Source organism: Tasmannia lanceolata, unplaced genomic scaffold (assembly GCF_043159265.1).
Source record: "Tasmannia lanceolata isolate RefF3 unplaced genomic scaffold, GAP_Taslan_0.1 ptg000018l, whole genome shotgun sequence".
Taxonomy (NCBI): Eukaryota; Viridiplantae; Streptophyta; class Magnoliopsida; order Canellales; family Winteraceae; genus Tasmannia; species Tasmannia lanceolata.
Window position 1 is genome coordinate 69,720,269 of NW_027518695.1, and position 14,297 is coordinate 69,734,565.

The 14,297-nt window shown below is 37.4% G+C and overlaps 1 protein-coding gene across 1 annotated transcript; it reads left to right on the forward strand.

Annotated features, from left to right (window-relative positions):
- The first annotated feature begins 486 nt into the window (after positions 1–486).
- On the forward strand, positions 487–3,614 carry LOC143851265 (polyol transporter 5-like). Its single transcript, XM_077360620.1, has 4 exons — positions 487–714; positions 1,378–1,618; positions 1,891–2,191; positions 2,524–3,614. The coding sequence occupies exons 1-4, from the start codon at positions 582–584 to the stop codon at positions 3,415–3,417; spliced, it is 1,569 nt and encodes a 522-aa protein (XP_077216735.1). The 5' UTR covers positions 487–581; the 3' UTR covers positions 3,418–3,614.
- The last annotated feature ends 10,683 nt before the right edge of the window (positions 3,615–14,297 follow it).

The window sequence follows — 14,297 nt, forward strand, 5'->3', positions numbered from 1 at the left end:
ACGTGTAACTGACACATCTCCTACGTTGTCTTGTCCGTTGGATCAGATTTCATTTTTTTCTATGCTGATCCTGACAGTACATATGGTTTACATACTATAGACCTGGCAAAAAGTGACCTGTACCCGCAGGTCCACCCGGCCTGCCCGTTAACAAGTCTGGGTCGCTAAATTAGTGACTGTTGAAATTTGACCCAGCCCATACGGGTCCCATCAAAACTGGGCCGGGATGGTTAAACCCGTTGGTGCCCGTAAAAACCCAATGATCGAGATTTTATAAATATGCCATAGGAACTTCTGAGTGTAAGAAGAAAGCAACGCAGAGACAAAATCGGCAAAGGGGCAAAATTGTACACACAAACTGTAGCAAAATATGGCGTAGAGCAGGGATATTGTTGTAAATTCACATTTGAATTCAGTTCGTCCACCTTGCATGAACCTCTTATATATTATGGTCTATTAAAAGTCCAACTTGACCTGTGAGCTTTGTCTATTTAAACTATATAAGGAGTAACAATGGCTACTTGAACAACTCTCCTCTTTGGAAAATCTCATTGTTTCTACAAAGAGATTTTAATAGAGAAATGGGAGAACAGAAAGTTGAGAAGATGGCCGATTTTCCGGCCATAGAGACGCCGGAGAAGAAGCCCAAAAGGAACAAATATGCCATAGGATGTGCTATCCTTGCTTCCATGACTTCCATTCTCTTGGGTTATGGTTAGATTTTTTTATTTTTTTTTCTATGATAAAAATGGGGCTTTCTTCTTTGGTTTTAAGGCCATGTTTGATAACCATGAGAGTTTTTTCATGGAATATTAGTTAACCAGGTTGTGGGAGAAAGACAAGGAGGATGGAAGAGGTAGAGAAATGAGAGGCCATGAGTGAGGAGAGGGTTATAAGTGGCTGAAAAACAAGGAAATGAAAAACTCTACTCAAAATAAATTTTAATTTTTCCTTATTTTTCATCCACATTGCACCATCTCCTCAGTCATTTCCTCTCAGTTCTCTCCCTCTCCCACTCCCCGGCCCTACCCTTCTCTCAATCCTCGATAAGCTAATATTCGAAAAAAAAAATTTCATGGTTACCAAACATGACCTAAAACCTTAGAATAATTCAAGCCTTATCATTCTAGAAGAAAAATACTTTTTTTTTTTCATTTTATTAATTTAGAAGAAATGGGTAGTCGTTTTTTTTTATATTTTGAGACTTGAAGCTATATTTTGAGACTTGAAGCTAATATAAAAATGGGTTTTTCTTTTGAAGTTTGCTATAAGTAATACCTACTTATGTTTATTTTTTTTCTCTTTTCTTTTTCTGTCTATCTTATCATCATAGAAATATCTGGCTTTCTTTCTTTTTGTTTCATGTTTGTTATTCAGATATTGGTGTAATGAGCGGAGCTATATTGTTCATCCAAGATAATCTGAAGATTGGCGACGTAAAAGTACAACTCCTTGTTGGTAGTCTTAATGTCTACTCTCTAATTGGATCGGCGGCTGCCGGAAGAACGTCAGACTGGATCGGCCGGCGATACACTATAGTCTTCGCTGGAGTAATCTTCTTCTTCGGAGCTGTAATGATGGGCCTTGCGCCAAATTACGCCTTTCTAATGCTCGGAAGGTAACCAATTACTCCAAAAACTTAAGCTATTAGAGATGGCGTTAATTAATCTTTTTTTACTTTAACACTCCGCTTCATGTGTGACCCCTCTTTAGGATTGGCCTACACGTGGCACATGTAGTTCCTCTTTTGGATTGGCCATTGCATGTGGATTTTTAATATTAGGAGTTTTGAAACTAGGACCCTTGCTCCAATACCATTTAAAACAACCAATTACCCCAAAAGCTTAAGCAGTTGGAGATGGTGTTAATTAATATTTTATACTTTAACAGGTTTGTTGCTGGGATTGGCGTGGGCTATGCTCTCATGATTGCACCCGTCTACACCACCGAGCTATCCCCTGCTTCGTCTCGTGGCTTTCTCACCTCCTTCCCTGATTTATTCATCAATGGAGGAATTTTGCTTGGATACCTCTCGAATTATGCCTTTTCAGGGCTCCCCAATCACCTCAACTGGCGATTGATGCTCGGAATCGGTGCAATTCCATCCGTTTTCATAGCCGTCGGTGTCCTAGCTATGCCTGAGTCGCCACGGTGGCTCATTATGCAAGGCCGCCTTGGGGATGCTAGATGGGTATTGATAGGCTTTAACACTTTTGATGATAACTTTTTGTAGAAAACTCTGACTGACTAATTAACCGTTTTTCTTTTCTGGAAACTAGAGTAAAAAAAATTTTGGCATACGTTTTGACGAAGGCACTACTTGAATTGCAGGAATTTTTTAGAAAAGTTGGAAAGGAAAAAAATTCTTAAAATTTCTTACTTTTTTACACACAAACGTGTCCCAAAGAATTTTTATTTTTTTTTAAGGGATTTCTTACTTTTTCTACACCATATATATTGGTGGCTCTGAATTCTGATACTACTTGCTAACCCATATTTTGATTCACACATTCCAACGTACAGGTACTTACCAAAACCTCTGATACCAAAGAAGAAGTCGAATTGAGGCTTGCAGACATCAAAGAAACTGTAGGAATCCCCGCGAATTGCACCGATGATGTCGTCTCGATGCCAAAGCGCAGCCATGGGGAGGGCGTGTGGACGGACCTCTTGATTCGACCAACCCCATCGGTCCGCCGGATTCTCATCGCAGCGGTCGGAATTCATTTCTTCCAACAAGGCACCGGCATAGACGCTGTCGTCCTCTACAGCCCACGCGTCTTCAAAAAGGCCGGAATTAAGAAAAACAACCACCTACTCGCGGCTACGGTCGCCGTAGGCTTCACCAAAACATGTTTTATCTTAGTTGCTACATTTCTACTAGATAGAATTGGAAGGCGGCCCCTGTTTCTAACGAGTGTGGCAGGAATGATCGTCTCGCTTGCCGGATTAGGTTTTGGATTAACGATAATTAGTCAAAATCCCGATGAGAGGATCATTTGGGCGATCGTAATTTGCATTGTAACAATATTAGCTTATGTCTCATTCTTCTCGATCGGCCTCGGGCCGGTCACTTGGGTCTATACCGCCGAGATCTTCCCGTTGAGGCTCCGCGCTCAGGGAACTAGTATGGGTGTGGGAACAAATCGCTTGGTAAGTGGTGTAGTCTCCATGACCTTCTTATCTCTATCAAAGGCCATTACAATTGGAGGGAGCTTCTTTTTGTTCACTGGCATTGCGGTCGTTGCGTGGATTTTCTTCTACACTTTTCTTCCAGAGACTCAAGGCAAAATTCTAGAAGATATGGAGACTCTCTTCGAAAAATCCATATGGAGATCAAAATTGAAACGCGGAGGAAACACTAGCCAAGTTCAGCTAGGACATGTTGAGGCTGCAAGTAATGGCAATGCTCACTAGTAAATATTGTATATTGTGAGGTTATTTTGGAAAATTTCATGTAAAATTGGACAATTGGGGCTTCCTCGACGTCTCAAATTGATGAAAGAAGAAGGGCAAAGTGTGGTGGGAAAAAGTGTTTGACATAGACCGATAAAGAGTGTTGAAAAATTGAATAGAAAATGCTTCTCATTGGTATTCACCCTTTGTTTTTGTTATTTCCACCCTCTCCTTATATTTTCGTTCTCTCATTTGTCCATACAGCTCAAAACGATCCGCAGGCAGTAGTTTTGCTACAATAAAGGAAGGGAGATGATATTTTCACCCCCTTTGCGGTACGCATTCGCCCCCCTTTAACATGAACAGTGGGCAACCCTTAACGCTTTTTGACATCAAATCACGTTAAAATGGGGGTGAATGCATACTGCAGGGGGAGTGAAACTATCATCTCCCTAAAGGAATATAGTGGAAGAGACAAAAAAAAACAAGACAAAGAAAAAGGTCATAATTGTTAACTTACCAACTTCTCCAGAAGCTTAAGCTTTTGGAGAGAGGCACTTTTTTAATCTTGTATACAAGTGGCACATGTGGCCCCTCTTTCTTGGGTTGGCCTACACGTGGCACATGTGGCTCCTCTCTTGGTTTTGGCCATTACATGTGGAATTTTGCTATCCGGGAGGTTTGAACTCAGGACCTTTGCTCTGATACCATGTTAACTTACCAACTTCTCCAGAAGCTTAAGCTTAAGTTTTTGGAGAAAGGCATTTTTTTAAATTTTGTATACTTAAACATTTTTGCCAAGTGGGACCACATATGCCACGTGTTTGCCAAGTGGGCCACGTTTTTTTTTAATTAATATTGTTGAATTTTCCTTTGTATAAGAGAGAGAGTTATTATAATTCAAAATTATAATCTGTATTCCTCTCATTTTGTATAATCCGAAATTTCCTAAAATTCCAATCAACAATGATCTCTCTAAATTTCATATAATCTTATCATTTCCCTTTAAATCATGGAAAAAAGATATTAGGACAGCTAAGACAGAGATGGGAAGCTATTTTATAGCCAATGGTTTGGATTTGGACAGCTCTGCTATTTTTCTAGAGGTTGAGAATAAGAGAGAGCTTTATATAACTTTTTTAATATGATGAGAAGAAGATGAGAAGAAAATTAATTAGGCATAAGAATACGTTACTTCGAATTGAATTTTTTTCGTGGCCGAACATGTCCTAAATTAATCTTTAATTCCAAGCGGCCAAAATCAATGTTTTCTTATTCTTAATCTAATAAGGGAAATGATAGATACACTCCAATGTTTTGATACCACACTCTACTAGCTTGTCTTTTAGTATTTAAAAGGCTGTCAACATGTTATTACAGTTCCCAAAAAGCTCTTACAAGCCTTTTAAATACTAAAAGACAAGCGTGGATATCAAAACATTGAACTGCTGATATCATTTCCCTCTAATAATTGTGCAATTATGAATAATTTTGTTTATTAATACCACATTATTTTTCTAATTTCATTGACAAATGGAGTTCAACGATAGTTGTCATGGAAGTCTTGCTTTTGTCTATTTTCTACTTAAAAAATGTTGGCTACATATATATACAGCCAAAACCATACACAACCTGCCATCTTACACTTGCACGTCATGATCATCTAACTCTTTGATTGACATTAAGGGCCCGTTTGGATACATCATGCATTTGTATTTTGATTTGGATTTGAGTTTTGGATACAAGATACATCAATCATCTTTATGATCATGTTTTAAGAGAGAGAGACAGAAAGAGAGAGAGAGAGAGGGAGAGCGGGATGTCTCGCTGTTGCCGGTGCAACTTTGAAGAGCAACGACGGTGAAGGAAGTTGCCACAAATATTGATTTCCAAATAATGTCTCGCAGAATAGATTTGAAAATCGGAATTTTTTGCATTGTTGCAGCTGATTTGGAAATCTATGGATCTGATCCAGTTCAAAATATTAACTAAATCCAAATCTAAATCTTGTGGGTATCCAAACGTGGCCTAAGGTTTTAAAGATTCTAAAACGATACCTGTTTGAAAATTGCCCTGTTTCCACGCCTTTAGTTTCCTAAGCTGCTGGGATTGCTAGCTTTGAGACTTAAGGATGGGTCCAAAATAAGCACGTCCCCATAAAATGATAAAATAGTGGTCAATCAGAGAGAGAGAGAGATTCTCTTGGGTTTAAGTTTTGAGGAGAAAGATGGTATTTTGATGTGCAAAACAGTCATTTAAGTGAAATACATTCCACATAAGGGAAATGTTATCAGCACTACTGTATTTTGAAGAGGGTACTCCTCACTTTATTCAAGGTACGGTATGGCCAGCATCATAGGATGATCCAAACCGTCCATTAGATGGGTCACAGCCTAAATAGGGAAATGTTATCAGCACTACTGTATTTTGAAGAGGGCACTCCTCACTTTATTCAAAGTATGGTATGGCCCGCACCATAGGATGATCCAAACCGTCCATTAGATGGGCCACAACCTAAATAGGTTGTGCCCCAAAAATTATTTTCATAGGTTGATCCTAAGGATCAACCTATGGTGCGGGCCATACCGTACTTTTAATAAAGTGAGGAGTGCCCTCATCAAAATATATTTCATGGTTTTGAGGCATTATATCTTTTCCTTTTTCTTTTTCTTTTTGCGGGATTGTGGGGGGGGGGGGGTGTAATAAGAGAATTTTGCCTATGGATATCTAAATATGACTTAAGTAGAAATTAAATTATTGAGGCCTTCCCCCATTCACTTGTTGGCATGATCGTGCTTCCTCAAGGCACCTTATAGAAGCATTTATGTTGGATGAATCTTGTAAGTAGGGTGTTTTGTTAGAAGAGTTGTAAACCTCGGGCAAAATTGCTACGTGTAGCGGAATTAAAAATCTCGTAGAATAAAAAATTTCCTTCAATTTTGCCCTTTAGCCCAAGAATCCTAGGGTCTAGATGATCTGATGGTGATCAAAATAAAACATATAATATATAAATTACCTTAGTTGTTGTTGTGAAGAAGAACCACTGCGTGATCTACTCCTCGAATCGCCCCGAACGATCTAATCCCCGTAGAACTGCAAGTTGATCCGATAGAATCATTTATTTTGCACAAAGGGATTGAGAACAACTTTTGTTCTCAGTTAAAATCTGATCCAAATCAGGTCTTTGGATGGGAAATACAATTATATTTGATGGCTCTTTGGTAGTTTTCACAAAAAATAGAAGTAGAAATAGTGGAACTAGAAGAAAAAGGAAAGAGAGAATTGTTGGATGTTTTCGGAGAGCACTTTTGGGAGTGTCTTTGAGGATGGGAGAGCATAAAAAAATGTGCTATGTACTTTTATATAGTGATGGTTTCCAACTTTTAAAAATTCTTAAAGTCTCTCTCACAATTTGACTCAATTTGGAAAAACTAGTTAACTAAACTTTGGAAACCAAAACAAAGTGGGAACCTATGGATGTTTTCAACTATCATTAGGAGTGTTTCCAACCTAATAAAAACATGGCTTGCTATTGGAGAACAAAGGAATAAGTGAAAAAAATTAATTCATATTTTTTCTCATACAAAATCTCCTACAATCTCTCTCTCTCTCTCTCTCTCTCTCTCTCTCTCTCTCTCTCTCTCTCCTTAATTAAATATTCCTTCGCTATTTTCTCTCCAAAGAGGTATTGCACAAGATTTTATTTAATTAAAAAATAAAGCCAAATAAGATTGAGAATCCACAATTGGCTTTTTTGCATGGGCCCACCCAATTTCGCCCTATGTGGATTTCCACATTGATTTTCCAATTGAATATAAATTCGTATTTAATTCTCCAATTAGATAAATAAAATATCCTACCGTCCAATAGGCTTAAAGCCTGTTAGCCCAAGGGTTCCCATGGGTTCAACTATTCACCTTTACCTTCTTGTTTTGATTCTAGCAAACCCAAATTGATTAGTCTTTATGGACTAATGTGTTACTTTGTAGTGTTGTGCCTTAGACAAGAACTTTATATGTCATATCGCTATTACACAACTCAACACAACACATGGCTTGAGGATCAATATGAACAAAAGAACTAAGTGAACTAAGTGAGCTTGCACATATTGGAGGAACCACCTTTGGGAGATGTCTAAGTATAGAGCTCAAGTTGAGGATCCCACAAGCAAACCTAGCATATGCAAAGAGGAGCTTCAAGATGAACAAGTGTTGGTGACTATCTCAAGCATTCAATAGGAAGATGATTCAAGAAGAGAAGTCACATGTACCAAAGCCATATCAAGTGTTCACTTCCAAGCCCAAGAGCTCAAAGACCTTTGAAGCCAATATGATGAAGGTGCTAAGTAGTTTATCTTTCTAGATTGTATTGGAGATCTCTTTCAAGTGGGTTTGCATTTCAAAGTATTTTTCAAACCTCTGATGCAGGTGCATCTTGCGCACTCAAGAGGATCAACGGTCAAGATCATTAGAAACTTAATCGGACCGTCAGAATCCCTCTAATCAGAAAATATTATGCGGCGCTCAAATCAACAGTCCACGTTGATTATTAATCTTCAAGAGAGTTCTATTTTAGTTTGATTTTATTTAAGATTTGCTTTAAGTAATTTTAGCAATGCTTTAAGTAATTTTAGCAATTTTCTTTAGATGTGACGTCCAAGAAAAAGAATTAGTTAATAATTTCACTTTTATACAGATTTAGTTAGAAGATTTTTAGGAATTTGATTGAGGTTAGGAGTTTTATTATTTTGGGAAGTTTCTTTAGAGTAGGAAATTAATTAACTTATGATTAGGATTAGGATTAGGATTAGTCTTTTCAAAAGCCTATAAATAGGCATCATTGTAAAACGTTTTGATCATTATTGGAATAAAATTTGGTTGCCTATTGTTGCTTTTTAGAGAACACCCACTAGAGCCACCTGTTGCACTTTTGACCCTCTATGAGAGAGCCACCTGCTGCTATCTCTACAACAAGCCATCTGCTGCTTGTTTTTGCCGTCTCAATTCAATCCGCCACTACGCCCATGCGTTATTTGGTATTAGAGCTTAGGGAATAAAGGATTCCATCTCCTCTGTAATCTTGGGTTAGAAAAATATTAGTGGTCACCATGTCTCTATTACGAGCGGATATAATCGCCAAGATGTTTTAAATTATAAGTGATATGGAAGAAAGACAACGGGCTCGAGATGAAGAACAATGGGTTCGCGATGAAAAGTTTCAAACTCAGATCGACACCCTTACTGAGCAAGTCAAGGCGATAGTTGATAGATTAGACCAGCGTGTTGGTGAACATAGTATGAGCAAAGCACAATCTCCATCTATCCCTGAAGATCCACAGATGCCAGAAGAACCGCTCCATAAGGATTCCTTGGAGGAAGAAGACAAAATCGATAAGGATGCCGATGAAGAATTGATTGAAACTGAGTTCAAAGCCCTTGATTCCGACAAAAGCAAGAGCTACTTTCTTCCTTCACAAACAAGGTTAGATGAACATAGCGAGGGCAAGCTTTCCACTCAAATCAAATTCCATCGTTTGCCTGCACGTGCCACCAGGTGGAAGTATCTAATCTGTTGAAAAGGCCTCCAATTCCAAGTTGGAGCAAAGAGTGCTAAAGACTTTGTGGTTTAGGGTCCGGTCAAAATGGGGTGTCTACACCAACCTTAGTGCTTGTGAGAGCCAAGCTCCTTCTTGCTCTAAAGTTAAAAGGGGTAGAACTTCAACTGTTTGGTCTACCTTCACTCATGAAGAAATAAGACGTCCCGATGGGAAAGTAAAAGTTAGGGCAATTTGTAAACATTGTAAAAGGGATCTTAGTTGTAATGTTTCGGTAGAACGAGCCACTTAAAAAGGCATGCCAACGCTTGCGGTAAAAAGCATGGCCCGTTAGACCCTAAGCAAACCCAACTAAGTCACACGTCTAGTTCAATAGGAATATTTTCCTACTCTCATGATAATAATAGAAGAGAACTAGTCGCATACATTATACACTCCGAACAACCATTTGTTTTTGGAGAAGATAAATATTTTGAAAAATATGTTTAACAAGCTTTAAATCCTGCTTTTAAAAGGGTACTTAGAAATACTCTAAAATCGTATAGTTGTAAACTTTTTAATGAACGTAAACAACAACTGATTTCATATTTTGAAGGATTTAATGGGAAATTTGTACTTACTTCTGATATTTGGAGTACCAAAAAGGGTTATTCATATATTTGTGTAACCACACACTATATCAACTCTAATTGGCTTTTAGAAAAAAGAATTATTAGCTTTAGTCTTATGGATTACCCACATACTGGAAATATTATATCAACACATATTTTAAATACTACTCATAAATATAATATTACAAAAAAAAAATTCTATAACTCTAGCTAATGCTAATAATAATACTTCCACAGTAGAGTTATTAAAAACTGAATTGAAACCTATGTTAAGTGAAAAACTTTTTCATATTAGATGTGCATGCCATATTTTAAATTTGGCTGTGCAAGATGGTTTAGCTCTTATTGACCCACAAATAGAAAATATTAAAACTTATATTACATTTATCAATTCTTCAATGTTTAGAAGACAAGAATTTGCAAAATTATGCAACACCTATGGAAAAGAATTTTTTAAATTCAAATTAGATGTTAGACATAAGTGGAATTCAACTTATTTAATGTTCGAACATTGCCTCTCAAATAAAACTTTAATTCAATCATTTTGTAATGAAAATATACCTCAACCTCTCTGTTACACTGTAGGTCTCCCAGATTGGAACACTTGTGAGGGTTTCATGAGTTTTCTTGAAGTTTTTTATACTACAACTAATATATTTTTTGCTGTTTACAAACCAACCTCAAACATAATTATGAGTAACTTATATAACATCATGCTTACTTTAAAAAAAAAAATAGAACTGAAAGTCATGAACAAATAATTGAAGTCATGGAGGCTAAATTTAAAAAATATTTTAATAAAAATCCACTTTTATATTCCTTCAGTACAGTAACGGACCCTAGGTTTAACTTACAAGGTTTAGAAGTCTTGTTAGAAGAGTGCAATAACAATCTTGGTAATGATCCTGAAGATTCAGGGAATAGTATAAATAAAATTAAATCATTATTAAGGTCTATGTATCATATATATGAGGTGGAACATGGACAAAGAAGACCCAGTTCTTCTACGAGCTCGGGGCCTAAAAATAATCCAATTTTTACTTTAATAAGCCTAAAAAGAGCAAAACCTAGTAGTGTTGGTGAAGCATCTTGCAATGAGTTATCGTTGTATTTGAAAAATGAACATTATATCAATCCCGAAGAATGGAAAACTTTTGAAATTTTGTCGTGGTAGAAAGCAAATGAGAAAATATATCCAGTGCTATCCGTCATGGCACGTGATCTACTAACCCCCCTTTTAGTACAGGTAATAGGGTTTTAGAAGACAAAAGAACCACAATGTCATCAAAAACATTGGAGGTATGTGTGTGCTTGAAGGACTGGCTTGATGCATATGGTAGGATACAAGGACTGGAAGGCTCAAGCTCATCATCTGAAGATTGATGAAGACTTTTAATTTAGAAGTTGTTGTAATTTCAAAGTTGTATTGATATTTTCTCTTTTCTTTCCTTTAATGTTGGTGGGTTAGAGGCAAGGTTCTATGTCCTCCTCAGCTCCTCTTTTCTTGTTATAATATTTGATATTAATAAAACTTAAAGGACCCGCCGGGTTCCTAGATAAATATTCCGGGCACAATCGATCTTTGTTTCTAAATTACTATTGTAAAGTAATTGTACATGAAATTGACAAAAAGGGGGACCAAGAAAATTGTAAACAAAAATTGACAAAAGGGGGGCCAAGAAAATTGTTCACAAAATTTTAAAAAAAGTATTTTTTTTTAAACAGACCATTTCTCTGAACTCCGTGGGAATCCACAGAATTCCGAGAACACTTCTCGAAACTCCGTGGGGATCAAAAGTTATAATTCAAAATAAAAAAATTACACGGGCCGGCACGGCGGGCTGCGGGCTGCGGGCCTCGGGTCGTACTGTGCCAGCCTCGAGGAATTCCGCCCGGCACGGCACAGCCCGAACCCTTCCATGCTGTGCCGTGCCAGGCCCGCGGGTCTATCCAGGCCTAATTTGGTCGTGTCGTGCCGACCCGGCACGTTTGCCACCTTCAACAAATTTGTAAGATAATAACGTTTCTAGTTGCATCGCACGGGACTACAACTAGTCAATATTGATAAAGCTGAATGTGGTAAGCTGGGTTGTCGCCACGTGGCACCCCGAAATTTAACAACGCTTGCATTCCCTTATTTTAAAAATATTTTTTAAGGATAATACCATAAGGAATTCTAAAAGTTACTCTTTCCAAATTACATGGCACATTTCCTAATGCCTTAATCAATAAGCTGAATGTGGTAAGCAGAGGTGTCGCCACGTGGCACCCCCACGTGGGATTTTGAAATTTAAAAACGCTTGCATTCCCTTATTTAAAAACATATTTTTTTAAGGATAATACTGCAAGGAATTCCAAAAGTTACACTTTCCAAATTACATGGTACGTTTCCTAATGCATTAATCAATAAATTATCGATATTTATATTGCTGATAATTTATCATTCACTGATTTGGTTACACGACCCATCTTATTTTTCTCTGTTCCCGTCTCAAACATGTTTCAAATTCCTAAGCAAGAGTCAAAACCCAAACGACACTTCTCTTTCTCTCTACCCAAACGACACTTCTCTTTCTCTCTATCTCAACGAATACGCCCCGTGCATCGCACGGAACTGTAACTAGTACTCATATTTCTTCGAATTTAAGAACAAATCAAATAAGATAAGAAGAAATGGTGGATTGAGCTACATGTAGCATAAGGGGACCCAACTCTGTCAGTGTAGATTTCATTTTCATTGAATCTATAAAGCTGAATGTGGTAAGCTGGGGTGTCGCCACGTGGCACCCTCACTTGGCACCCCGAAATTTAAAAACGCTTGCATTCCCTTATGTAAAAAATGTTTTTTTAAGGATAATGCCGCAAGAAATTCCAAAAGTTATTGTTTCCAAATTACATGGCACGTTTCCTAATGCTTTAATCAATAAGCTGAATGTGGTAAGCTGGGGTGTCGCCATGTGGCACTCCAAAATTTAAAAATGCTTGCATTCCCTTATTTAAAAAATGTCTTCTTTAAGGATAATACCGCAAGGAATTCCAAAAGTTACTCTTTCCAATTACATGGCATGTTTCCTAATGCCTTAATCAATAAATGATCGATATTTATATTGTTGATAATTTATCTTTCACTGAGTTGGTTAGACGACCCATCTTATTTTTCTCCGTCCCTGTCTCAAACATGTTTCATATTCCTAAGCAAGAGTCAAAACCCAAACGATACTTCTCTTTCTATTTATCTTAACGGATACGCCCCGTGCATCGCACGGGACTGCAACTAGTACTCATATATCTTCGAATTTAAGAACAAATCAAATAAGACAAGAAGAAATGGTGGATTGAGCTACATATAACACAAGGGACCCTACTCTGTCAGTGTAGATTTCGTTTTCATTGAATCTATAAAGCTGAATGTGGTAAGCTGGGGTGTCGCCAAGTGGCACCCTCACATGGCACCCCGAAATTTAAAAATGCTTGCATTCCCTTATTTAATTTTTTTTTTAAAGGATAATACCGCAAGGAATTCCAAAAGTTACTCTTTCCAAATTACAAGGCACATTTCCTAATGCCTTAATCAATAAATTATCGATATTTATATTGTTGATAATGTATCTTTCACTGATTTGGTTACACGGCCCATCTTATTTTTTTCCATTCCCGTCTCGAACGCGTTTCATATTCCTAAGCAAGAGTCAAAACCCAAACGACACTTTTCTTTCTCTCTATCTCAACGTGCATCACACGGAACTGTAACTAGTACTCATATATCTTCGAATTTAAGAACAAATCAAATAAGACAAGAAGAAATAGTGGATTGAACTATATGTAGCATAAAGGGACCCAACTCTGTCAGTGTAGCTTTCGTTTTCATTGAATCTATAAAGCTGAATATGGTAAGATGGGGTGTCGCCACATGGCACCCCGAAATTTAAAAACGCTTGCATTCCCTTATTTAAAAAATATTTTTTTAAGGATAATACTGCAAGGAATTCCAAAAGTTACTCTTTCCAAATTATATGGCACTTTTCCTAATGCGTTAATCAATAAGCTAAATGTGGTAAGGTGGGTGTCGCCAGGTGGCACCACGAAATTTAAAGATGCTTGCATTCCCTTATTTAAAAACTTCTTTTTTTAAGGATATTACCGCAAGAAATTCCAGAAGTTACTCTTTCCAATTACATGGCACGTTTCCTAATGCCTTAATCAACAAATGATCGATATTTATTTTGTTGATAATTTATCTTTCACTGATTTGGTTAGAAGACTCATCTTATTTTGCTCCATTCCCGTCTCAAACACGTTTTATATTACTAAGCGAGAGTCAAAACCCAAATGACAATTCTCTTTCTCTCTATCTCAACGAATACGCTCTGTGCATCGCACGGGACTGCAACTAGTACTCATATATCTTCAAATTTAAGAACAAATCAAATAAGACAAGAAGAAATGGTGGATTGAGTTACATGTAGCATAAGGGGACCCAACTCTGTCAGTGTAGACCTCATTTTCATTGAATCTATAAAGCTCAATGTGGTATGCTGGGTGTCGCCACGTGGCACCCCGAAATTTAAAAACGCTTGCATTCCCTTATTTAGAAAACATTTTTGTAAGGATAATACCGCAAGGAATTCCAAAAGTTACTCTTTCCAAATTACATGGCACGTTTTGTAATGCCTTAATCAATAAGCTAAATGTTGTAAGCTAGGGTGTCGACACGTGGCACCCCCACGTGGCACCCC